This window comes from Salmo trutta, chromosome 11, assembly GCF_901001165.1.
Source record: "Salmo trutta chromosome 11, fSalTru1.1, whole genome shotgun sequence".
NCBI lineage: Eukaryota > Metazoa > Chordata > Actinopteri > Salmoniformes > Salmonidae > Salmo > Salmo trutta.
The window spans coordinates 4,178,408-4,205,183 of NC_042967.1; the positions used below are offsets into that span (position 1 = coordinate 4,178,408).

Genomic DNA, 26,776 nt, shown 5'->3' on the forward strand with positions numbered 1-26,776 from the left:
TGTCACCAACATTCCATCTCATTTGTGGGATTGTTTTGGGATCCAGGGGCCAGTTCATCAGAACATTTAATCCATATCAAAATGGACCTGTGTTGTATAAAATTCTGTTACCCTAATCAGATTGGAAATTTTACGGTATGGCCAAACAAAATTTTAGTTAGTTACTAGCCTAACGTTCTAACCGCTAGGCTACATGCCACCCAGTGGCCTATGTTTGTTAGCGGCAAGTGAAGCTACAGCGCAGAGCCCTTGTTAGAAAAGTATGTCTTGAATGACCAAAATTGCTTCAAAATCAACTCTGTTTTGTCACACATTGGTTGTACAGTATGTAGTAATATACCTTCTCATGCTTTCTCTTGTGTCCTTGTCACCACTGTATATATTTCTTTATTAACTTTAACATATACTCCTCTCCCTCTTTTCACAGAATCTTTATACTGGCTGTTGTCACTCTTTTCCTTCTCCTCTTCTTTCCATCTCTCTCTCTCAGACTTTCGGACTCCTGCATGCCTTCTCTCTTTCTTCTTCCACATCAGATCCTCCTACCTCATCCTCTCAAGCTACCTCTCTATCTCTCTCCCTTTCTTTCCATCGCTACCTCTCTCCCTCCCACTCTCTCTCCCCTGCTCTCTCGTTCCTCACTCACAGGCTACTTCTTCCAATCTCTACAATCTCATCTCAGGTTCCTCCTCCCTCTTGGCCTCCCTCTCGTTCCGCGCTCCTTGGGGGCGGCTCCGTCGGAGTGCAGGGCCTTCAGGGTCTTGGAGGCGGCGAGCGTCCAGTACTCCAGCTCGTTGAAGATGCGGTAGATCCAGAGCTTTAGCTGAAACGGGCCGCCGTTCACCGGACTACCTATCTACTCACGGGGGGGGGGGGGGGGGGGGGGGGGTTAGGGAGGGACAGACATAGACAGAGAGCAGACAGAGAGAGGGAGAGGAAAAGAGATGTGTTAGGACAGTGTTTCCCAATCTGTTCCCCGGAGATCCCGAGGGTGTCACGCCCTGACCTTAGAGATCCTTGTTATTCTCTATGTTTGGTTAGATCAGGGTGTGAAACGGGTAGGAAATTCAATGTTTTTTGTTTCTTTGTTTTTGGGCCGAGTGTGGTTCCCAATCAGAGGCAGCTGTCTATCGTTGTCTCTGATTGGGAATCATACTTAGGCAGCCTGTTTTCCACCTGAGTTTGTGGAATCTTGTTTTCTGTTTAGTATCTGTGCCTGACAGGACTGTGCGCTTTCGTTTTTGCCTTTTGTATTTTGTTTAAGTGTTTTTTGAATAAAAGTATCATGAACACTTTCCACGCTGCGCTTTGGTCCACTCTTCCTACCACCAACGAGAGCCGTTACAGAGGGTTGTATATTTTTGTTCTAGCACAAGCACACCTGATTCAACTGGTGGACTAACTAACGCCTGGTCAACCCCGGGATGTGCCCCATGAATAGATTAGGAAACACTGCACTAGAACATACAGTGGGGTCTGAAATTATTGACACCCTTGATAAAGATGATCAAACATGACTGTATAAAATAAATAATTAAAATACTGAGCTACTATAATATTATAACCGCAAAAAAATGGGGAAAATACATTATTTTATAATAATACAATTGCTCAGAGAAAGAGACTTTGTTTTACAAGTAATATTTTTCCTCCAATGAGGAATGATCTTAGACCATTCCTCATTGATATCCTTCGTCTGCACTTATAAACTGCCCTCTTCTATTCAAACCACAGGTTTTCAATGGTTTAGCAAGAGGGCGCCGACAGACATGGAAGCTCTGATTCTAGCTCCTAAGCAACTTTGCAGTATTATGATTTTTTTGTGTGTTATTTATTACATTATCAGCCCAGAATGTTTTTTGTGTTATTACATACAGATGGAAATAATTTTTGGATATCAGCGCGGCGGTAACTCACCAGCATTACGACCAGGAATACAACTTTCCAGAATTGGATCCTTTGTTCGCGCACCCCCCAGGGCAATTTAACTTATCCCAGAGGCTGCTCCAAGACGCCACCGGTGGAGAAGAGGTATTCGGAGTGGACTTCTAGTCCGACTCAGGAGGCATGCACACCATCCACCGCTTCCGAGTATATTACTTGCTAATGTTCAGTCTCATGACAACAAAGTAGACGAGCTCAGGATGAGGATCTCCTTCCAGAGAGACATCAGGGACAAGGGCAAGACAAGGGTAAGCCATTTAAGCATGTCAAACCTCACAAGACTGCCGGCCCAGACGCCATCCATAGACACATCCTCAGAGCATGCGCAGACCAGCTGGCTGGAGTGTTTACGGACATATTCAATCTCTCCATATCCCAGTCTGCTGTCCCCACTTGCTTCAAGATGTCCACCATTGTTCCTGTACCCAAGAAAGCAAAGGTAACTGAAATAAATTACTATCGCCCCGTAGCACTCACTTCTATCATCATGAAGTGCTTTGAGAGGCTAGTTAACCTGTCTGGGCTAGGGGGCAGTATTTTCACGGCCGGATTAAAAATGTACCCGAATTAAACTGGTTACTACTCTTTCCCAGAAACGAGAATATGCATATTATTAGTAGATTTGGATAGACAACACTCTGAAGTTTCTAAAACTGTTTGAATGATGTCTGTGAGTATAACAGAACTCATATGGCAGGCAAAAACCTGAGAAAATTCCAAGCAGGAAGTGGCCTGTCTGCGAATTTGTAGTTCTTCTTTCTAGACCCTTTCGAAACTACAGTATCCCTGGGGTTACGTTGCACTTTCTAAGGCTTCCATTGGCTCTCTAAAGCCTTCAGAACGCGGATTGAGGCGTCTCCTGTCTCTGGGCAGAGTATGGTAGCTCAGTTTGTCAGTGGTCTGCCCGGTGACTAAGAGATTGGAAATGCGCGGTCCCGCGACCATGTTGTTTTTTCTTTTCCTTTTTGAATGAATACACTATTGTCCGGTTGGAATATTATCGCAATTTTACGAGAAAAATATCATAAAAATTGATTTTAAACAGCGTTTGACATGCTTCTAAGTACGGTAATGGAACATTTTGAATTTTTTTGTCTCGATATGCATTCGCGCGTTACCCTTTGGATAGTGACCTGAACGCACAAACAAAACAGAGGTATTTGGACATAACTATGGATTACTTGGAACAAAAACAACATTTCTTGTGGAAGTAGCAGTCCTGGGAGTGCATTCTGACGAAGATCAGCAAAGGTAATACCATTTTTCTAATAGTAATTCTGAGTTTAGTGAGCACCGAAGTTGGCGGGGTCAAAATAGCTAGCCGTGATGGCTGAGCTATATACTCAGAATATTGCAAAATGTGCTTTCGCCGAAAAGCTATTTTAAAATCTGACATAGCGATTGCATAAAGGAGTTCTGAATCTATAATTCTTAAATAATTGTTATGTATTTTGTCAATGTTTATGGTGAGTAATTTAGTAAATTCACCAGAAGTTTTGGGTGGGAATGCATGTTCTGAACATCCCACGCCAATGTAAAAAGCTGTTTTTGGATATAAATATGAACTTGATTGAACAAAACATGCATGTATTGTATAACATAATGTCCTAGGAGTGTCATCTGATGAAGATCATCAAAGGTTAGTGCTTCATTTAGCTGTGTTTTGGGTTTATGTGACATATACGCTTGCTTGGAAAATGGCTGTGTGATTATTTGTGGCTATGTACTCTCCTAACATAATTTAATGTTTTGCTTTCGCTGTAAAGCCTTTTTGAAATCGGACAATGGGGTTAGATTAACGAGAGTCTTGTCTTTAAAATGGTGTAAAATAGTCGTATGTTTGAAAAATTGAAATTATTGCATTTTTGAGGTTTTGTATTTCCCGCCACCCTCTTCCACTGGCTGTTGAATAGAGTGGGACGGTGACGTCCCACCTAGCCCATAGAAGTTAAGGATCATATCACCTCTACCTTACCTGACAACCTAGACCCACTTCAATTTGCATACCACCCCAATAGATGGACAGATAATGCAATCGCCATCGCACTGCACACTGCCCTATCCCATCTGGACAAGAAGAATACCTACATCATAAAGCTGTTCATTGACTATAGCTCAGTCTTCAACACCTTAGTACCCTCCAAGCTCATCATTAAGCTCGGGGCCCTGGGTCTGAACCCCGCTCTGTGCAACTGGGTCCTGGACTTCCTGACGGGCCACCCCCAGGTGGTGAAGGTAGGAAACAACACCTCCACTTTGCTTATCCTCAACACTGGGGCCCCACAAGGGTGCGTGCTCAGCCTTCTCCTGTACTCCCTGTTCACCCATGACTGCGTGGCCACGCACGCCTCCAGCTCAATCATCAAGTTTGCAGACGACACAACAGCAGTAGGCCTGATTACCAACAATGACGAGACCACCTACAGGAAGGAGGTGAGGGTTCTGGCGGAGTGGTGCTAGGAAAATAACCTCTCCCTCAACGTCAACAAAATGAAGGAGCTGATCGTGGACTTCAGGAAACAGCAGAGGGATCACGCCCCTATCCACATCGACGGGACCGCAGTGGAGAAGGTACGGCAACTGCACTGCCCGCAACCGCAGGGCTCTCCAGAGGGTGGTGCGGTCTGCCCAACGCATCACCAGGGGCACACTACCTGCCCTCCAGGACACCTACAGCACCCGATGTCACAGGAAGGCCAAAAGATCATCAAGGACATCAACCATCCGAGCCACGGCCTGTTCACCCCCATATCATCCAGAAGGCAAGGTCAGTACAGGTGCATCAAAGCTGGGACCGAGAGACTGAAAAACAGCTTCTATCTCAAGCCCATCATACTGTTAAATAGTAATCACTAGCCAGCTACCACCCGGTTACTCAACCCAGCACCTTAGAGGCTGCTGCCCTATATTCATAGACTTGGAATCACTGGTCACTTTAATAATTGAACACTAGTAACTTTAATAATGTTTACATACTGCTTTACTCATCTCATATGTATATACTGTATTTTATTCTACTGTATTTTAGTCAATGCCACTCCTACATTGCTCGTCCTAATATTTACACTACCGTTCAAAAGTTTGGGGTCACTTAGAAATGTCCTGGTTCTTGAAAGAAAATACATTTTTTTGTCCATTAAAATAACATCAAATTGATAACAAATACAGTGTAGACATTGTTAATGTTGTAAATGACTACGAAAACGGCAGATTTTTATGGAATATCTACATAGGCGTACAGAGGCCCATCACCAGCAACCATCACTCTTGTGTTCCAATGGCACGTTGTTAGCTAATCCAAGTTCATCATTTTAAAAGGCTATTTGATTATTAGAAAACCCTTTTGCAATTATGTTACCACAGTTGAAAACTGTTGTCCTGATTAAAGAAGAAATAAAACTGGCCTTCTTTACACTAGTTGAGTATCTGGAGCATCAGCATTTGTGGGTTCGTTTAAAGGCTCAAAATGGCCAGAAACAAAGAACTTTGTTCTGAAACTCGACAGTCTATTCTTGTTCTGAGAAATCAAGGCTATTCCATGCGAGAAAATGCCAAGAAATTGAAGATCTCGTACAACGCTGTGTACTACTCCCTTCACAGAACAGCGCAAACTGGCACTAACCAGAATAGAAAGAGGAGTGGGAGGCCCCGGTGCACAACTGAGCAAGAGGACAAGTACATTAGAGTGTCTAGTTTGAGAAACAGACGCCTCACAAGTCCTCAACTGGCAGCTTCATTAAATAGTACCAGCAAAACACCAGTCACAACATCAACAGTGAAGAGGCAACTCCGGGATGCTTGCCTTCTAGGCAGAGTTGCAAAGAAAAAGCCATATCTCAAACTGGCCAATAAAAAGAAAAGATTAAGATGGGCTAAAGAACACATACACTGGACAGAGGAAGATTGGAAAAAAGTGTTATGGACAGACAAATCTAAGTTTGAGGTGTTCGGATCACAAAGATGAACATTTGAGAGATGGTGGAGGCAATGTGATGGTCTGGGGGTGCTTTCGTGGTGGTAAAGTGGGAGATTTGTACAGGGTAGAAGGGATCTTGAAGAAGGAAGGCTGTCACTCCATTTTGCAATGCCATACCATACCTCAGGGCGAATGCGAGGAGGAGGCACAGGACGTACACAACACAATGGGAGGGTAGGGTGGATGACAAATGTCTATGGCGGCGGCTCTGGTTCCGGGCGTAGTACCCCCACCGCCCGCTGATCCCCCCGCTTCTGTATGTCCAGAGGAACCAGACCATGGATCATCGTCGGAGGCTTCGGACCGCCAACCGCCGCTGAAGACTCTGGGCTAAAGGCCGCCGCTGAAGACTCTGGGCTGCAGACCGTCGCTGAAGGCTCTGGGCTGCAGACCGCCGCTGAAGGCTCTGGGTTGCAGACCGCCGCTGAAGGCTCTGGGTTGCAGACCGCCTCTGGGCTGCAGACCTCCGCTGAAGGCTCTGGGCTGCAGACCTCCGCTGAAGGCTCTGGGCTGTAGACCGCCTCTGGGCTGCAGACCTCCGCTGAAGGCTCTGGGCTGTAGATCTCCGCTGAAGGCTCTGGGCTGTAGACCTCCGCTGAAGGCTCTGGCCCGAGGAGCGTCGCTGGAGGCTCTGGGCTGAGGAGGGTCGCTGGAGGCTCTGGGCTGAGGAGCGTCGCTGGAGGCTCTGGGCTGAGGAGCGTCGCTGGAGGCTCTGGGCTGAGGAGCGTCGCTGGAGGCTCTGGGCTGCAGACCTCCGCTGAAGGCTCTGGGTTGCAGACCACCGCTGAAGGCTCTGGATTGCAGACCACCGCTGAAGGCTCTGGATTGCAGACCACCGCTGAAGGCTCTGGGCTGAGGAGCATCGCTGGAGGCTCCGGGCTGAGGAGCGTCGCTGGAGGCTCCGGGCTGAGGAGCGTCGCTGGAGGCCTGATGCGTGGGACTGGCATAGGAGGCGCCAGACTAGTAACACGAACCTCAAGGCGAGTGCGGCGAGCAGGAAAAGCACACCCCGGACTGGGCAGGTGCACTGGAGGCCTGATGCGTGGGACTGGCATAGGAGGCGCCAGACTAGTAACACGCACCTCAGGGCGAGTGCGGGGAGCAGGAACAGGACACCCCGGACTGGGCAGGCGCACTGGAGGGCCTGATGCGTGGGACTGGCATAGCAGGCGCCAGACTAGTGACACGCACCTCAGGGCGAGTGCGAGGAGGAGGCACAGGACGTACTGGGCTCCGGAGGCGCACCGGAGGTCTGGAGCTTAGAGCTCGCACACCACATCCTGGCTGAATGATGATTTGCGCCAAGCAAGGGCGGAGCGCCGGCACAGGACGAACTGGGCTGTGCTGGTGAAAGGGGGGTAGTGTGCGTAGAGCAGGCGCAGGATAACCTGGACCGAAGAGACGCACTGGAGACCAGATACGCTGAACCGGCGCACTTCAACCTGGCTGACGGCCAACTCTAGCACGGCAACAGTGAGGAGCTTGCACCGAGCGCACCAGGCTGTGAGTGCGCACCACCGCATAACCAGGTGCTTGCTCGGTCACTCGCTCCCCACGGTAAGCACGGGGAGTTGGCTCAGGTCTTAAAATCGCCTTAGCCAATCTGCCCGTGTGCCCCCCCCAAAAAAATGTTTGGTGCTGCCTCTCGTCTTTGCCTCTTGGTGGATATCGCGCCTCAAAGTATCGCCGCTCTGCTCTTGCTGCCTCGATCTCCTCCTTCGGACGGCGATACTCCCCAGCCTGCCTCCAGGGTCCTTTGCCATCCAGGATTTCCTCCCACGTCCACGACTCCCGCTGCTCCATACCACGCTGCTTGGTCCTTGGTTGGTGGGTGATTCTGTCAGGGCTTTCGGAAGGATCGGACCAATACGCAGCGTGATCGTAGTTCCACATCTTTTATTCAATAGTGAAACTAAATGCAATAAACAGGGAATACAAAATAAGAAAGCCATGACGCAGAGCAGGCATACACTACTCACAAAATGAATCACCCACAAACACCAGTGAGACAAACATCAACTTAAATATGGCCTCCAATTAGAGACAACGACAAACAGCTGCCTCTAATTGGAGGTCATGCCAAACAAAAACGAATCTAGAAAAACAAAAACTAGAAACTATACACAAAACAGACAAACACCCCCTGTCACGCCCTGAGCTACTCTACCATAGAAAATAACAACTTACTGTGGTCAGGACGTGACAATTCCATTCTTTTACTTTTAGATTTGTGTGTATTGTTGTGAATTGTTAGATACTACTGCACTGTTGGACCTAGGAACACAAGCATTTCGCTAAACCTGCAATAACATTTGGTAAAAATGTGTATGTGACCAATACAATTTGATTTGATTTGCGTTTCAAGTCCGGAGACTGAGATGGCCATTGCAAAATGTTGATTTTATTGCCAATTTAACAATTTATTTGTGGATTTTTATGTGTGCTTGGGATTATTGTCTTGCTGGAAGATCCACTTGTGGCAAAGTTTCAGCCTCCTGGCAGAGGCAACCAAGTTTTTGGCTAAAATAACTTGGTACTGGGTAAAGATAATGATGCTGTTGACTTTAACAAGTGCCCCAGGACCAGTGGAAGCAAAATAGCCCCATAACATCAAAGATCCACCACCATATTTTACAGTAGGTTTGGGATTTTCTGCTCATACATTCTCATTTCGATGCCAACCCCATCACTGGTGTGCGTGGCCAAAGAGCTCTATTTTCATGGCAAATGTCCAACAAATTGCCACTTGGATTGCAGCCAGTGCTTTGGTCAGATTACATGAAAATGAGGTCTTTGGCCACGCACACCAGTGCTGCAAGTGGATCTTCCAGCAAGACAATTACCCCAAGCACACATCAAAATCACATTGACTCGGTACCGGTACCCCCTTTATTTTGCCTCGTTACTGTTATTTTACTGTTACTCTATTATTTTTTTACTTTAGTTTATTTAGTAAATATTTTCTAAACTCCAATTTTTCTTGAAACGTCATTGTTAGTTAAGGGCTTGAAAGTAAGCATTTCACAGGAAGGTCTATCTACAACTGTTGTATTCGGCGCATGTGACAAATAAAATGTGATTTGATATGAAAATCCACAGAAATTGTTAATTGGCCGTAAAATTGTCCGTAATACTATGGCTGACCCTGTAAAACAACACATTTCACCCCACCTATCTGGTGTGACAATATAAAAAAGTCCACTGTTACTGTGCCTCATCCACTCCAAACCTTCATATTGTTTCCAACAGAGCAACACCTGTGAAGTGCCTTTATAAATGCAGAAAGTTATGTCTCTGGACTTGAAACCCATTGAAAACCTGTGGTTTGAATTGAAGGGGGCAGTCCACAAGAGCAGACGAAGAATATCTAAGATCTGGAAGGATTCTGTATGGAGGAATAGTCTAAGATCCCTCCCAATGTGTTCTCCAACTTATAAAACATTTTCGAAAAGGTTAAGTGCTGTTATCGTCATAAGGTGAGGTTTTGAAAAAGTGGTGTCAAAAATGTTGAAACCTACCTTTTAAAAATAATAAAATGTCTCTTGTTACACAAACTATTTCTCTGAGCATTTGTATTAGTATAAAGTAATATCATTTCCCAATTTCTTTTAGCATAATATATAGCTCAGTGTTTGAATTACTTATTTTATACAGCCATTATTGCTCATCTATATTAAGGGTGTCAATAATTTTAGACCCCATTGTATATACAGTTGAAGTCAGAAATGTACATACACTTAGGTTGTAGTCATTAAAACTTCTTTTTAAACCACTCCACAAATTTCATGATAACAAACTATAGTTTTGGCAAGTCAGATAGGACAAGTCAGATAGGACACAAGAAATTTTTCCAACAATTATTTACAGACAGAATATTTCACTGTATCACAATTCCAGTGGGTCAGAAGTTTACATACACTAAGTTGACTGTGCCTTTAAACAGCTTGGAAAATTCCAGAAAAATGATGTCATTGCTTTAGAAGCTTCTGATAGGCTAATTGACATAATTTGAGTCAATTGGAGGTGCACATGTGAATGTATTTCAAGGCCTACCTTCAAACTCAGTGCCTTTTTGCTTGACATCATGGGAAAATCAAAAGAAATCAGCCAAGACCTCAGAAAAAAAATTGTAGACCTCCACAAGTCTAGTTCATCCTTGGGAGCAATTTCCAAACGCATGAAAGTACCACATTCATCTGTACAAACAATAGTACGCAAGTAATAAACACCATGGGACCACGCAGCCATCATACCGCTCAGAAAGGAGACATGTTCTGTCTCCTAGAGATTAACGTACTTTGGTGCGAAAAGTGCAAATCAATCCCAGAACAACAGCAAAGGACCTTGTGAAGATGCTGGAGGAAACAGGTACAAAAGTATCTATAGCCACAGTAAAACGAGTCCGCTCTGGCCGCTCAGCAAGGAAGACGCCACTGCTCCAAAACCACCATAAAAAAGCCAGACTATGGTTTGCAACTGCACATGGGGACAAAGATCGTACTTTTTGGAGAAATGTCCTCTGGTCTGATGAAACAAAAATGGAACTGTTTGGCCATAATGACCATCGTTATGTTTGGAGGAAAAAGGGGGAGGCTTGCAAGCCGAAGAACACCATCCCAACCGTGAAGCATGGGGGCAGCAGCATCATGTTGTGGGGGTGCTTTGCTGCAGGAAGGACTGCTGCACTTCACAAAATAGATGGCATCATGAGGATGGAAAATTATGTGGATATATTGAAGCAACATCTCAAGACATCAGTCAGGAAGTTAAAGCTTGGTCGCAAATGAGTCTTCCAAATAGACAATGACCCCAAGTATACTTCCAAAGTTGTGGCAAAATGGCTTAAGGACAACAAAGTCAAGGTATTGGAGTGGCCATCACAAAGCCCTGACCTCAATCCCATAGAAGATGTGTGGGCAGAACTGAAAAAGCGTGTGCAGGCAAGGAGGCCTACAAACCTGTGTCACAGTCATCATAAGAATGGGACCAAAACGCAGCGGGTATATGAATACTCATCTTCTTTTATTTGATGAAAAACAAAACAAAACACTATTACCAAAAACAACGACGAAAAACAGTCCTGTAAGGCTCACAGTTATACACGGAACAACTACCCAGAAAACCCATGGAAAAAACACCCCTACTAAATAGGACCTTCAATTAGAGGCAACGAGGAACAGCTGCCTCCAATTGAAGGTCAGCCCAATAAACTAAACATAGAAATATAAGAACTAGAACAAACATAGAAATATAGTAACATAGATCATAACCAAAAAAAAATTAAACACACAAAACAAACACACCCCTGCCACGTCCTGACCAACTACAATAACAAAATTACCCCTTTTCTGGTCAGGACGTGACAGTACCCCCCCCCCCCAAAGGTGCAGACACCGAATGCACCTTAACCATAAGACAAACAAACCCCCCCCCTCAAAAAAAAAACTACAGGGAGGGAAGGGAGGGTGGCCACCGTCACCGATGGTTCCTGTGCAAAACCCCCCCTTCCCCAGTACTCCCCCCTACGGAGGTGGCTCTGGTTCTGGCCCTAGTCCCCAACCTAACCTGTCCACCCCCGCTGAAGGCTCAGGGCTAAGGCGTGTCGCTGGAGACCTCGGGCTGAGGCGCGTCTCTGGAGACCTCAGGCTGAGGCGTGTCTCTGGAGACCTCGGGCTGGAGGGCGACTCTGGCTGCGCCGGTTCCGGACTGGAGGGCGACTCCGGCTGCGCCGGTTCAGGACTGGAGGGCGACTCTGGCTGCGCCGGTTCCGGACTGGAGGGCGACTGTGGGCCGTCTCTGTCGGTTCCGGACTGTGGGCCGTCTCTGTCGGTTCCGGACAGTCTCTGTCGGTTCCGGACTGTAGGACGTCGCCGGAAGCACTGGACAGGGCACTGTCGCCAGAAGCTCTAGACGGGGCACTTTCGCCGGAAGCTCTAGACGGGCCACTGTCGCCGGAAGCTCTAGACGGGCCACTGTCGCCGGAAGCTCTAGACGGGGCACTGTCGCCGAAAGCTCTAGACGGGGACTGCGCATTAAAGGCCTGGTGCGTGGGGCTGGCTTTGGAGACACCAGACTAGGGACGCGCACCACAGGGCTAGTGCGAGGAGCAGGAACAGGACGTACTGGACTGGACAGGTGCACTAAAGGCCTGGTGCGTAGGGCTGGCTTTGGAAGCGCCAGACTAGGGACACGCACCTCAGGGCTAGTGCGAGGAGCAGGAACAGGATACACCGGGTCTTGAACACGCACTGGACGTCTGGAGCGCAAACCCTGCACAACCCGTCCTGGCTGGATTGTTACTGTAGCCCGGCACGGGCAGAGTGCTGGCACAGGGCGAACTGGGCTGTGCTGAGGCAAGATGGCTGCCGTGCGTAGAGAGCAGACACAGGGTAGCCTGGGCCCAGGGGACGCACTGGTGGCCAGATGTATTGCGCAGGCATACTTCTCCCTGGCTGGATGCCCACTCTAGCACGGCACCTGCGGGGGGCTGGTATCACCCGTACCGGACTGTGCGTGCGGATGGGCGAGACCGTGCGCACTTCCGCATAGCAAGGTGCTCTCTTGATCTGTCGCTCCCCGTAATAAGCACGGGAAGTTGGCTCAGGTCTCCATCCTGACTCTGCCCAACTCCCCGTGTGCCCCCCCCCCCCCCAAAACATTTTTTGGGGCTGCCTCTCGCACTTGCCACTCGGCGCGTATACCGCCTCGTAATGGCGCCGCTCCGCCTTGGCTGCCTCCATCTCCTCCTTAGGGCGTCGGTACTCCCGAGCCTGGTGCCATGGTCCTGCCCCGTCCAAAATTTCCTCCCATGTCCACGACTCCAGATACCTCTCTCGCTGCTCCCTCTTCCGTTGCTTGGTCCTTGGATGGTGGGTAGTTTTGTCACAGTCGTCGTAAAAGGTGGACCAAAACGCAGCGGGTATATGAATACTCATCTTCTTTTATTTGATGAAAACCAAAACAAAACACTATTACCAAAAACAACGACGAAAAACAGTCCTGTAAGGCTCACAGCTATACACGGAACAACTACCCACAAAACTCATGGAAAAAACACCCCTACTAAATAGGACCTTCAATTAGAGTCAACGAGGAACAGCAGCCTCCAATTGAAGGTCAGCCCAATAAACTAAACATAGAAATATAAGAACTAGAACAAACATAGAAATATATTAACATTGATCATAACCCCCAAAAAAAACGAAACACACAAAACAAACACACCCCTGCCACGTCCTGACCAACTACAATAACAAAATGACCCCTTTTCTGGTCAGGACGTGACAACCTGACTCAAAATTCACCCAACTTATTGTGGGAAGCTTGTGGAAGGCTACCCAAAATGTTGGACCCAAGTTAAACAATTGAAAGGCAATGCTGCCAAATACTAATTGAGTGTATGTAAACTTCTGACCCACTGGGAATGTGATGAAAGAAATAAAAGCTGCAATAAATAATTCTCTATTATTATTCTGACATTTCACATTTTTAAAATAAAGTGGTGATCCTAACTAACCTAAGACAGGGAATTTTTTTATTTTACCCCTTTTTTCTCCCCAATTTCGTGGTATCCAATTGGTAGTAGTTACATTCTTGTCTCATCGCTGCAACTCTCGTACAGACTCGGGAGAGGCGAAGGTCGAGAGCCATGCGTCCTCCGAAACACAACCCAACCTAGCCGCACTGCTTCTTGACACAATGCACATCCAACTCGGAAGCCAGCCGCACCAATTTGTCGGAGGAAACACCGTACACCTGGCGACCTGATCAGCGTGCACTGAGTCCGGCCCAACACAGGAGTCGCTAGTGCGCGATGAGACAAGGATATCCCTGCCGGCCAAACCCTCCCTAACCCGGACGACGCTGGGCAAATTGTGCGCCGCCCCATGGGCCTCCCGGTCGCGGCCGGCTGCGACAGAGCCTGGGCTCGAACCCAGAATCTCTGGTGGCACAGCTAGCACTGCGGGAGGCCCCCAGACAGGGAATTTTTACTAGGATTAAATGTCAGGAATTGTGAAAAACTAAATTTAAATGTATTTGGCTAAGGTGTATGCAAACTTCCGACTTCAACTGTATACAGTACATATAAACAACTGATTTGACCTAATCGTATATAAATAATTATTAACCAACTATGATTAATAAACAATATAATATAATCTGTTTGTTTAAACTAAAAAGTATTGTCCTTACATAAACAGTTTAGAAGCATATCATAAGTTCTTAATAACAAAAGCCTAATTTCTTCCTCTCCTCCTTGAACTCATCAGTGATCTGAAATATTAGAGATATCTGAAAGCAAAATGTTTCCCCCAGTCTTATCTGTCTTCTATACGTGGCCCTGGTTTACACTAAAAAGGGAAATTAACCTTGCTCTGCAACCAAGGTGCATGAATTGAGGAGCAAACTGAAGGGAAGAGGAAATTCAGCAATTCTCTTGGAAGACAGTGTCAGTGTATAAAATGCTTTGTTACTGTTAAAACCAACATGTTTTGGCCCGTAGCCTTCATCAGGGTTTACACTACATTATGTTCACCACACCAGCCATGTCAGATCAAGGAGGACTTCCAAGTAAGGAGGAAGGAGGAAGGATTTTATAGGTATTCAAGTACTGAAATGAGGCCTGCTGGGATAACTGAGGGTTTCCAGTAGGTACTGCATCTTAACCTTAAACATTTGTGGGGGAAATTCAAAACTGACCCCAGATTAGTGTCTAGGGGCAACTTTACTATACACCAGTAATTCTGTACCTCAGTGTTCTTCGGATCAGGAGTGAAGGCTGCAGTTCCAGCTCCGTCCTCCAGGAGGAGCCGTGTGCTCGCTAGCAGGTGCCCCAGCCGGTCCCTCACTGTTTTCTTCTGGCTTTCATATTGGACCCTGTCCCCGTCGTTTCCCACCCCCTCTTCCAGGCCAATGGCACGCTCCAGGAGGTTCCGGCACTGTTGCAGGGCGGAGTAGAGGCGCCACAACCTGTCATTCGGTGAGAGCTGGGAGGAGAGCAGCGGCACGGTCACCAGGCGCTCCCCGCCGACGGTGAGTTCCTCGGAGAACGCCTCCTTTTTTCTCTGAAATGGGGAGTGAGGAGGAGGGATGGAGAGAGTATGGAGGTGGAGAGGAAGAAGAGGGTGATGTCATGTAAAGAAAAAACACATTAGCAGTGTTTAAAAGTACATTTCCATGACAGTGAGTGGAGAAAAATGTATGTTTTTTTTGCACAACGAAACTGTTACACTGCAAAGGAATCACCACAAATGACCAAAGTCAGGCATAACACAACAAATAGAGCACAACCAAACTCAATGTGCTGATGCAACTCAAAGGCAGCACTGCTAATCCAGTTCTCTAAAAGAGATGAGGCATTGACAAAGGTTTACAGCTTAATGAATGCCACTACTGTATTTTGTTCATAAAATATAAAGTACAGACTTAACAAATTTGGGAAAGCGTTTCAAAGACACCACTTTTTCATATTTTGCAATACCACCATGGACACCACGTTTAACTGCTCCTGAGTCTGTCCGAATATGGACACCGTAGTAATGGGAAGCTGTGGCCATGAGGAATGCATATATGAATAAGTCACTCATTCCGAGTTAGTATTTAAACCAAACTGCATGTGGAATCTTCGAGGAAGTACAAAAGAGCTGACCTAAGAGACTGTCCAGTAAAGAGCATGTTTGCCCATTTTCCGATGATAGTCTAGCAATTTTCCTTGATGAGCAACAACTGGCAAATGTTTGAACCCTATTGCGGTTAGGACAACATCCGCCCTAACAGAGGGGGTTAGTGGTTCAAAGGGATGGCTGGTTCAACTACCAGAACCAACCTTCCCCAACTTCCCTCCAGGGGGAAAAACAGGCAGGATGTGTGACATCACAGGTGCCAAGTGCCGTGTGTGTGTGTGTGTGTGTGTGTGTGTGTGTGTGTGTGTGTGTGTGGTAGAAAGTTATTATATTCTATTGCATCTAGATCAGAGAATAGTGAGTGAGCTGTGATTCCTAGACTATCATGGGAAAATGGGCAAGTACTTCACCCCCAGTCACGACATTATGCCAAGGTGCTAACATTCTGACCCCCATGAAAATTATTCTGTGCCTGTGTGGTAGAATGATTACCGTGTAACATCGACAAGGCAGCCCTGCTTATACAAGAGCAACGGTCAAGTAAATGTGTATATTGGTTTGTAAAAGGCTACTAGACAGGGAGCAGTGGAGTGAGTTATGAACTTTGAGGGATAGGCCTATATTGTATAGATTGACCTGTCTAGAGGGAGAGGCAAAGGTAAGGCAAACCGGAGACAGCAAGCTCTTGATCTAACTGTCATGATCTATTTCAACACATTATTATGAGTAATGACTACGTGGTAATAGATCAGTTGAAAATCATTAGCAAATGTGTGGGCTGTGTCTTGAGTGAATTTACATAAACCGCATGTGTGTATTATGTTGAGTGATCTACCTAAACCAAGATTATTATAGTTTTGTGTTTTTATATTTGTTTTTATTTATATTAGCTTTAAGATTTGTGTTTTAAATTCAGTTTACTTCGTTTTTACATAAACCTTACTTGTTTTATAAAAACATTTATATTTTGTTTTAGTGTTACTGACAGAAAGAAGCCTATGTGTGGGAGACTAGGAGACATGTATGTGTTGTATAGTTTTAGTGTTACTGACAGAAAGAAGCCTATGTGTGGGAGGCTAGGAGACATGTATGTGTTGTATAGTTTTAGTGTTAGTGACAGAAAGAAGCCTATGTGTGGGAGACTAGGAGACATGTATGTGTTGTATAGTTTTAGTGTTTTTTGGGATGTAACTTCTTGTAACTGCGGGGAAGTAATGCATAAAGTGTCACACCCTGATCTGTTTCACCTGTCTTTGTGATTGTCTCCACCTACCTCTAAGCGTCTCCTGTTTTCCCCATTAGCCCCCGGTGTATTTATCCCTGTGTTTCCTGTCTCTCTGTGCCAGTTCGTCTCGTTTTGCCAAGTTAACCAGCATTTCTCCTAGCTCCTATTTTTCCCAGTCTCTGTCTTTTCCTAGCCCTCCTGGTTTTGACCCTTGCCTGTCCGGACGCCGTATCCGCCTGCCTGACCACTCTGCCTGCTCTGACCTCGAGCCTGCCTATCGCCTGGTACTGTTTGGACTCTGACCTGGTTTATGAACTCTCTCCTGTTCCCGACCTGCTTTTTGCCTACCCCTTTTGGTATAATAAATATTGGAGCTCAACCATCTGCCTTTGGTTGAGCTCAACCATAGTACCGTGCTGTATCGAAGAGCCCTCACTGCTGCTCGATCATCCTATTTTTCCAACTTAATTGAGGAAAATAAGAACAATCCGAAATTTATTTTTGATGCTGTCGCAAAGCTAACTAAAAAGCAGCATGGAGGATGGCTTTCACTTCAGCAGTAATACATTTATGAACTTCTTTGAGGAAAAGATCATGATCATTAGAAAGCAAATTACGGACTCCTCTTTAAATCTGCGTATTCCTCCAAAGATCCATTGTCCTGAGTCTGCACAACTCTGCCAGGACCTAGGATCAAGGGAGATACTAAAGTGTTTTAGTACTATATCTCTTGACACAATGATGAAAATAATCATGGCCTCTAAACCCTCAAGCTGCATACTGGACCCTATTCCAACTAAACTACTGAAAGAGCTGCTTCCTGTGCTTGGCCCTCCTATGTTGAACATAATAAACGGCTCTCTATCCACCGGATGTGTACCAAGCTCACTAAAAGTGGCAGTAATAAAGCCTCTCTTGAAAAAGCCGAATCTTGACCCAGAAATTATAAAAAACTATCGGCCTATATCGAATCTTCCATTCCTCTCAAAAAAAATTGAAAAAGCTGTTGTGCAGCAACTCACTGCCTTCCTGAAGACAAACAATGTATACGAAACGCTTCAGTCTGGTTTTAGACCCCATCATAGCACTGAGACTGCACTTGTGAAGGTGGTAAATGACCTTTTAATGACGTCAGACCGAGGCTCTGCATCTGTCCTCGCGCTCCTAGATCTTAGTGCCGCTTTTGATACCATCGATCACCACATTCTTTTGGAGAGATTGGAAACCCAAATTGGTCTACATGGACACGTTCTGGCCTGGTTTAGATCTTATCTGTCGGAAAGATATCAGTTTGTCTCTGTGAATGGTTTGTCCTCTGACAAATCAATTGTAAATTTCGGTGTTCCTCAAGGCTCCGTTTTAGGACCACTATTGTTTTCACTATATATTTTACCTCTTGGGGATGTCATTCGAAAACATAATGTTAAATTTCACTGCTATGCGGACGACACACAGCTGTACATTTCAATGAAACATGGTGAAGCCCCAAAATTGCCTTCGCTAGAAGCCTGTGTTTCAGACATAAAGAAGTGGATGGCTGCAAACTTTCTACTTTTAAACTCGGACAAAACAGAGATGCTTGTTCTAGGTCCCAAGAAACAAAGAGATCTTCTGTTGAATCTGACAATTAATCTGGATGGTTGTACAGTCGTCTCAAATAAAACTGTGAAGGACCTCGGCGTTACTCTGGACCCTGATCTCTCTTTTGAAGAACATATCAAGACTGTTTCAAGGACAGCTTTTTTCCATCTACGTAACATTGCAAAAATGAGAAACTTTCTGTCCAAAAATGATGCAGAAAAATTAATCCATGCTTTTGTTACTTCTAGGCTGGACTACTGCAATGCTCTACTTTCCGGCTACCCGGATAAAGCACTAAACAAACTTCAGTTAGTGCTAAATACGGCTGCTAGAATCCTGACTAGAACCAAAAAATGTGATCATATTACTCCAGTGCTAGCCTCCCTACACTGGCTTCCTGTTAAGGCAAGGGCTGATTTCAAGGTTTTACTGCTAACCTACAAAGCATTACATGGGCTTGCTCCTACCTATCTTTCCGATTTGGTCCTGCCGTACATACCTACACGTACGCTACGGTCACAAGACGCAGGCCTCCTAATTGTCCCTAGAATTTCTAAGCAAACGACTGGAGGTAGGGCTTTCTCCTATAGAGCTCAATTTTTATGGAATGGTCTGCCTACCCATGTGAGAGACGCAGACTCAGTCTCAACCTTTAAGTCTTTACTGAAGACTTATCTCTTCAGTAGGTCCTATGATTAAGTATAGTCTGGCCCAGGAGTGTGAAGGTGAACGGAAAGGCTGGAGCAACGAACCGCCCTTGCTGTCTCTGCCTTGCCGGTTCCCCTCTCTCCACTGGGATTCTCTGCCTCTAACCCTATTACAGGGGCTGAGTCACTGGCTTACTGGTGTTCTTCCATGCCATCCATGTGAGGGGTGCGTCACTTGAGTGGGTTGAGTCACTGACGTGGTCTTCCTGTCTGGGTTGGCACCCCCCCTTGGGTTGTGCCGTGGCGGAGATCTTTGTGGGCTATACTCGGCCTTGTCTTAGGACGGTAAGTTGGTGGTTGGAGACATCCCTCTAGTGGTGTGGGGGCTGTGCTTTGGCAAAGTGGGTGGGGTTATATCCTGCCTGTTTGGCCCTGTCCGAGGGTATCATCGGATGGGGCCACAGTGTCTTCTGATCCCTCCTGTCTCAGCCTCCAGTATTTATGCTGCAGTAGTTTATGTGTCGGGGGCTAGGGTCAGTCTGTTACATCTGGAGTATTTCTCTTGTCTTATCCGGTGTCCTGTGTGAATTTAAATATGCTCTCTCTAATTCTCTCTTTCTCTCTTTCTTTCTTTCTCTCGGAGGACCTGAGCCCTAGGACCATGCCTCAGGACTACCTGGCATGATGACTCCTTGCTGTCCCCAGTCCACCTGGCCGTGCTGCTGCTCCAGTTTCAACTGTTCTGCCTGCGGCTATGGAACCCTGACCTGTTCACCGGACGTGCTTGTTGCACCCTCGACAACTACTATGATTATTATTATTTGACCAACCATGCTGGTCATTTAGGAACATTTTAACATCTCGACCATGTTCTGTTATAATATCCACCCGGCACAGCCAGAAGAGGACTGGCCACCCCTCATAGCCTGGTTCCTCTCTAGGTTTCTTCCTAGGTTTTGGCCTTTCTAGGGAGTTTTTCCTAGGGAGTTTTTCCTAGCCACCGTGCTTCTTTCACATGCATTGCTTGCTGTTTGGGGTTTTAGGTTGGGTTTCTGTACAGCACTTTGAGATATCAGCTGATGTACGAAGGGCTATATAAATACATTTGATTTGATTTGATTTTGCCTCCTGTGTCTGAAATTTGGTCTTGCCTTGTGCCCTTATATAAGGGGCAATTCCATGGTAACGGAATTATGCTTTGACTCAGATTTTTCTCTTTAAAATGTATGCCAAACAAAACATTGATTTCAAAGTTTAACAAACCATACGATTCTACTCACAAGGACTAGTTTGAACAGTTTACAAAGAATTTCACAAAAACAAATTTCCTGGAATAACCGTGCAGATGCAAAGTTTGGTAGCAGAATTACAATAAAATCTCCCTCAGTTGTTTAACAACATTTTCCAAAAACTCTGTTTAATATTAGGAGATAGTGAACTACAGGAAAACGAGGCCTGAACACGCCCCCATTCTCATTGACGGGGCTGTAGTGGAGCAGGTTGAGAGGATCAAGTTCCTTGATGTCCACATCACCAATGAACTGTCATGGTCCAAACACACCAAGACAGTTGTGAAGAGGGCACGCCAGCGCTTATTCCCCCTCAGGACACTGAAAAGATTTTGCATGGGTCCTCAGATCCTCAAAGTTATACAGCTGCACCATCGAGAGCATCCTGACTGGTTGCATCACTGCCTGGTATGGCAACTGCTCGGCCTCCGACCGCAAGGCACTACAGAGGGTAGTGCGTACGGCCCAGTACATCATTTACATTTACATTTTAGTCATTTAGCAGATGCTCTTATCCAGAGCGACTTACAGTAGTGAATGCATACATTTCATACAATTTCATAAATTTTTTAAAAATTGTTTTTTCCTGTGCTGGCCCCCCGTGGGAATCGAACCCACAACCCTGGTGTTGCAAACACCATGCTCTACCAACTGAGCTACAGGGAAGGCTGGGGCCAAGGTTCCTGCCATCCAGGACCTCTATACCAGGCGGTGTCAAAGGAAGGCCCTAAAAATTGTCAAAGACTCCAGCCACCCTAGTCATAGAGTGTTCTCTCTGCTACCGCACGGCAAGCGGTACCGGAGCGCCAAGTCTAGGTCCAAAAGGCTTCATAACAGCTTCTACCACCAAGCCATAAGACTCCTGAATAGGTAACAAAATGGCTACCTGGACTATTTGCATTGACACCCCCCCCCCCCACCTCATTTTTACGCTGCTGCTACTCTCTGTTTATTATCTATGCATAGTCACTTTAGCTTTACCTACATGTACATATTACATAAATTACCTCAACTAACCTGTGCCCCCGCACATTGACTCTGTACCGGTGCCCCTGTATATAACCTTGTTTATTTTATTTGTTTCTGCCCCCAAACAAGACCACGCTTGTTTTTTCCGGACCAGACCAAATCTGAACCAATCATAGACGCTCTATGTCACAGTACAGCACAGTAGATCACAGTAGATTGGTGCATTTCTAATACCCTTTTAAAGATGCTAGATGCTGTTTAAGACCCCTTTTCCAGCTATTTGACCAGAAGTGGGTCCTAATTTTTAGGATGGAAAATGTATATATGCCTTAATTTAAAAAATATATACTCTTGGCTTTCATTTGACACCCAATTTGACATGCTCCTATGAACTTTACATGTTGGTGCTCATGGGTCCGTTAAGATGGATATGCCCTAAGGTGATGGGTCAGGTCATAGGTTAGGATAGGTTAGGTTAGGTTTAAAGGTAGACTCAGCGAGATAACATAGACGCACGAAGTAAACAGTAAACATTTTTGCAACAACCAGGAGCACTGAAGAGTGAGGCGAAACATCTCTGCTGTTTTGGTCCCGTAGCTACCACGTAGCAGCGTGAAGCGCACCTGTGCCAATACGCAGATACTCTGTGTGACTGTGTACGAGCATAGTCTTGCATCATGCTCATCTCAATGGACACGTTTGAGCGGATCGTTTTTGTCAAGTTGGTGACAATCGTTGGTCACCGCTTTTCAAATTGTGTTGCATTCTGAGGTAAAAAATTGTCTGACTTCAGCCTACCTGTCGACTGCATAAACTTTACAAAAATCATGTGGTCAAAGGGCATGAATTTTTGACTGCAATCGACTGCGAGTTGCTGCAGTTGCTCTTCACCAAGTTCATCCTGCAGCCATTGACTGCATTGTGAAGGCTCTATTGTCAACCAATCATTAGGGTATTTTTGTTTGACCCATGTGACCAAAAACAAGAACCAATTTGCTGTGATTTATGTGTACAGTGGATATACAAAATAAATGGGATAATTGAGGCTCTCTCTCACTAAGTGATTGTACAATGTGTAAACACAATATTATATTATGATTTCAGTTTGTGTGATATGGGGGTTAAATACATGTTTATTTCATCATTACGAAGAAAACCTTTTATAATCAATGGCAACACTGTCATGTTGATTTGAGCCTTGCTGTTGGAAAATCTGGTGTTGTTTGTGGCAATGTCATCTTGCCGAGTCTACCTTTCAATTATGAATTCAATCTCAATGTGAACCGTCAGATTCAAAAGCTTGAAACTCCCATAAGAAAAATTTGAAAACCCGAAACGCAACATGTAAAGTGTTTGTTCCATGTTTCATGAGTTGAAATAAATAGTTTTGTCACACAACACAATGCCACAATTTTGAGGGAGCGTGCAATTGGCATGTTGACTACAGGAATTTCCACCAGAGTTGTTGCCAGAAAATGTAATGTTCATTTCTCTACCATAAGCCACCTCCAATGTTATTTTAGAGAACTTGGCAGCACGTCCAACATTTTTCAAATGGGTTTGTTAATTATTTTATTTCAGTTTACTAAATACTTTTTTTTATGATTAGTTAGTTTTAGTTTCACTTTCACAGTTTCACTATAACCTTAGCAGATACCTTATTGCCTAATATTTTGCAGGCTATTGGGAAAGGGGCAGTGATGAATTTAGGCATAGGTGACATGGGCAGCCGCCCAGGGCGGCATCTTGCCGGGGGAGGCATGGGATGCCCTCACAATTTTTTTTTCTTTTTTTTGGTTGAAAAATAATAAAAAATGTTTAAAAAATATTATTTTATATCTCTCATTTGCACATCACATCAATGATATCATGTCACCGCGTTGGCCTGTGGGTCAATTAACCTTGTTGGAGTGGACGCCCTGATTCTAGTTTGTGAGCTAGGCAGGCTACTGCCTGGGAAGGTCTCCCACTCAGAAATACGAGAAGGTCTCCCACTCAGAAGTACGAGATGGTAGGTTGACCTCAGGCTCAGGGGCGGAAATCCCGGGGGGGACGGGGGGGACACGACCCCCCCATCCTGGGAAAAATATGATTTGTCCCCCCCAATATATCACTGAAACATAACTATGTAATTTAAATAATATTAATAATATGCAATGAAAGCAATTGTGCTGATTATAGACACTTAATAGCGCGTTTTTAAGTTTCAAAAGATTGCGACCCCCCCACCCTTTTCCTCACAATGGTTTCATCCACTGGCAAGGTAACAGAGGGGTTGTGTCTACTGTCTGAAAGGCACTCAATGAACGTAACAGACGTAAAGTTAATCCAGTCAATCGTGCACACACACTAGCTGAATATGCAGAGCTAGCGTGCAAATATTAACTATTAAGCTAGCTAGTACCTATTCCATTTATGTGGCCTCGTCAAAGATGGAATCTTTGCTATCGTCAATTTATTCCAAGATCTGCATGCAGATGATGTAAGTTAGTGCTTCAAAGTCCCTGTGATAAGGTTAGCGATAAACTGAAGTCCAAACTGAACAGAACTACACTCTTCTTCTACCATTGTCTTAAATATATTTAATGGTCTCGTTGCAAAAGCTAAATTGTCACAAGGGAACTTTTATTTATTTATTTTATTTAACCCGAGTAGCCAAGATTATAGCAAACACCACTGAAACGGAATTGGTGCTCGCTTGCTTTGCAAATTCAGCTATTGTTGGAAGCCAGCCAATATGAAACAAACTATTAAAATTACAAAAGGTTGCAGCATATGTTGTGTAAATGGTGAACTCATACAGCTGTCAACTCTTGTCATTTTAATCCGTTTCACATTTGCTAGCTACCTTTTAGATCGAAGCCCAAATAGAATGATAAAAGATAAGATGATAGATGCCCATCTCCTACTGTAAATAACCTACACACTGTGTGTGTGTGTAGCCAGCCAGCCAGGTAGAAAAATGGCAGAAAAATAAAAGACGGACATCAGATTATTTTTCAGTACACCAAAACGCAAAGTAAGAACCCTAGTAGCCTAATATCTCAAAGACTAGTTGATAAAATGTTCATAAGAAAGAAATGAAATTCTAATGGAAATGTTTCGCAATGATGTCATTAGGCAGAGCAGGCAACAGATGGCACACAGACAGCAGAGTTGGGGACATATATGCAGGGACAAACTGGCAGAGACGGAGTCTCAGGTAAGTTTGTTGAGTCTTTGTTTGGCAACATTATGAAAGGTTCTCCATTTTTTTGACTTGTAAAATAGGAACATAATTGGAAAATGCCATGGATACCCCCACTCTCAACTTAAACTGGTGACTGAACTAAGATTTGTTAAAGGCAATGGTATTGCTGTTGTGAGTAGTTGTGTAGTTTTGGGTACCGGTAGTTAGGAGTACGGCAAACACCTTGTTTCTTTGGTTCCTCAATATACATTTACCATATTACAATGTAGGCTATGTGTTACAGCACTACTTTTGGTGTCCCCTCAGGAATTGCTCTTGAGAAAATTTCATGTAATTGTCCCCCCCAAAGTTGATATCAGATTTTCGCCCCTGCTCAGACTGAAGTGGGAGTTCACCCAGGGAGCCATACCAGCTAGAACCGTCACTGGGGGAATACCTAGTCAGTTGTACAACTGAATGCCTTCAACTGAAATGTGTCTTCGGCATTTAACCCAACCCCTCTGAATCAGAGATGAGGGGGCTGTCTTAATTGACATCCGCGTCTTTGGCGCCCGAGGAACAGTGGGCAGAACGACCGATTTTTTACCTTGCCAGCTCGAGGATTTGATCCATCAATGTTTCGGTTAATGGCCCAAAGCTCTAACCACTTGGCTGCCTGCCGGGGTGGAGATTCAAAAGCATTGTCTTATAATTAGTTGGTTGATAGATAAAGGTTACATTCCTAACCGCTCCCTTCCTCCCAGCAAAAGAGGAAGGGGGCTGAGTCTATGCAGGTTGAGGTGTGTGCGTATGAGAGGGAGGATATATTGTATCTGGCTATTTGGCGGATAACCAAGAAGAATTTCATCATGCGCACCCCGTCCTTTACATAGTTCATTCATTGAGTGAGAACGCGATGCACATGGAAAAACGTGCATGTCCGGACATCGACATGTGCGCCAGAAAAAAAAAACACCTCTGTCATTCTTGTTATATGGGGCGTGCATGAGTATTCACATATTCACCCCCTCCTTATCTAGTTACATTCCTGGACCCCCACTCCTGGATCGGATGCCACACACACACACACACACACACACACACACACACATCAATCCATCAATAAATGTCCATTATCGCAATCCATGTGCATCAAGACATTTCCATATCCCAATCTTCCATATCCCTTTCATAGGCTAGGCTACTGGCTAAATAACATGTTTTGTCAAGCAACCAGTAGGCCTAATAACAGGTTAATAACTGCGAAGCAGAATGCAGCAGAATGAAATAGCCTGTCCAGACTTAACACTAGTTAACACTAGACAAAATACTTACATAAAGTTCCAATAAAAAAGTGCATTCATGGTGCAACTCCTCAGCAAGAGCAGCTGCCCTCGCGGTTCGGGACTGTTCCGAACCAGCCCCTCTTCTTGTACGTGTCCCTGCCATATTCAGTAGAGAAGCAACAGACTGGCACCGAATAGCAATAACGTTTTCTTTTTTTTTTTTTTTACTTTCCCTTATGCCTGCTAGTTTTCCTGTTTCATGGTGCTAAAAGTCAGACAGCCATCAAGAAGCGCGTCTCCGCCCTTTCTCGTGCTTCTACCAAGCCCGTTAATTCAATACCTTTCTGTGTACGAATTCCTTCCCTTACCTCCACAACTTTACCCGTTGTTACTATGTTCCAGTATTAAATATCCTTGTCTAGTGCCACACCTCCCCTTCCCCCGGTAGGCTTATGTCAGGCAGGCATGTGGAATTTAACGGGAGAACTAAAGCGGAGGCGTGGGAATGGGAGGAGTCGCACGATGGTAAGCTATTATTTATTCATGAAGAGTTTAAACGAATTAGCCTGACAGAATGACGAATCTATTCATCAAGACTAGTGATGCGTTGACGCGCTAGTCGGGACCAGGAAACTCGGAAATGTCAGACTTGCTAATTGGTTGTAGTTATACGCGTCCCGCGTTCAACCAGTTAGCAAGTCTGGCATTTCCGAGTTTCCTAGTTCCGACTTGCACATGAACGCGACATTTACATTTTAACATTTTTATTTAACCTTTATTTAACTAGGCATAAACTACATCAGGGGAAGGTCCGTCACAGTTTACTGCCTAAATGAATAACAGCTGATTTGATGATCAAGTAGTCGTTATAATTTGGTTATTGTGTGGCGCTATAGTTATTTCTTGTCAATTGACAGGAACGTGGGTTTATAACCATAGCATAGGGCCTCATGGCTCACAAGATTTATCATAGGCTAATATGCATAGGCTTAAAAAATAACATTTCTGAACCGTTGAGTGCGCGTTTTTCTTTTCCATTTCCCGGAACGTTCTATACTGCTGCCGGG

At 45.1% G+C, this 26,776-nt stretch overlaps 1 protein-coding gene across 1 annotated transcript; it reads right to left on the reverse strand.

The window, feature by feature from the left end:
- Positions 1-357: 357 nt before the first annotated feature.
- LOC115202112 (uncharacterized) lies at positions 358-26,174 on the reverse strand. The gene is made up of 3 exons (XM_029766003.1): positions 25,759-26,174; positions 14,671-14,985; positions 358-856 (listed from the first exon to the last, which is right to left on the reverse strand). Exons 1-3 carry the CDS (start codon positions 25,870-25,872, stop codon positions 674-676), a joined length of 612 nt encoding a protein of 203 aa, XP_029621863.1. The 5' UTR covers positions 25,873-26,174; the 3' UTR covers positions 358-673.
- Between the last annotated feature and the right edge of the window lie 602 nt (positions 26,175-26,776).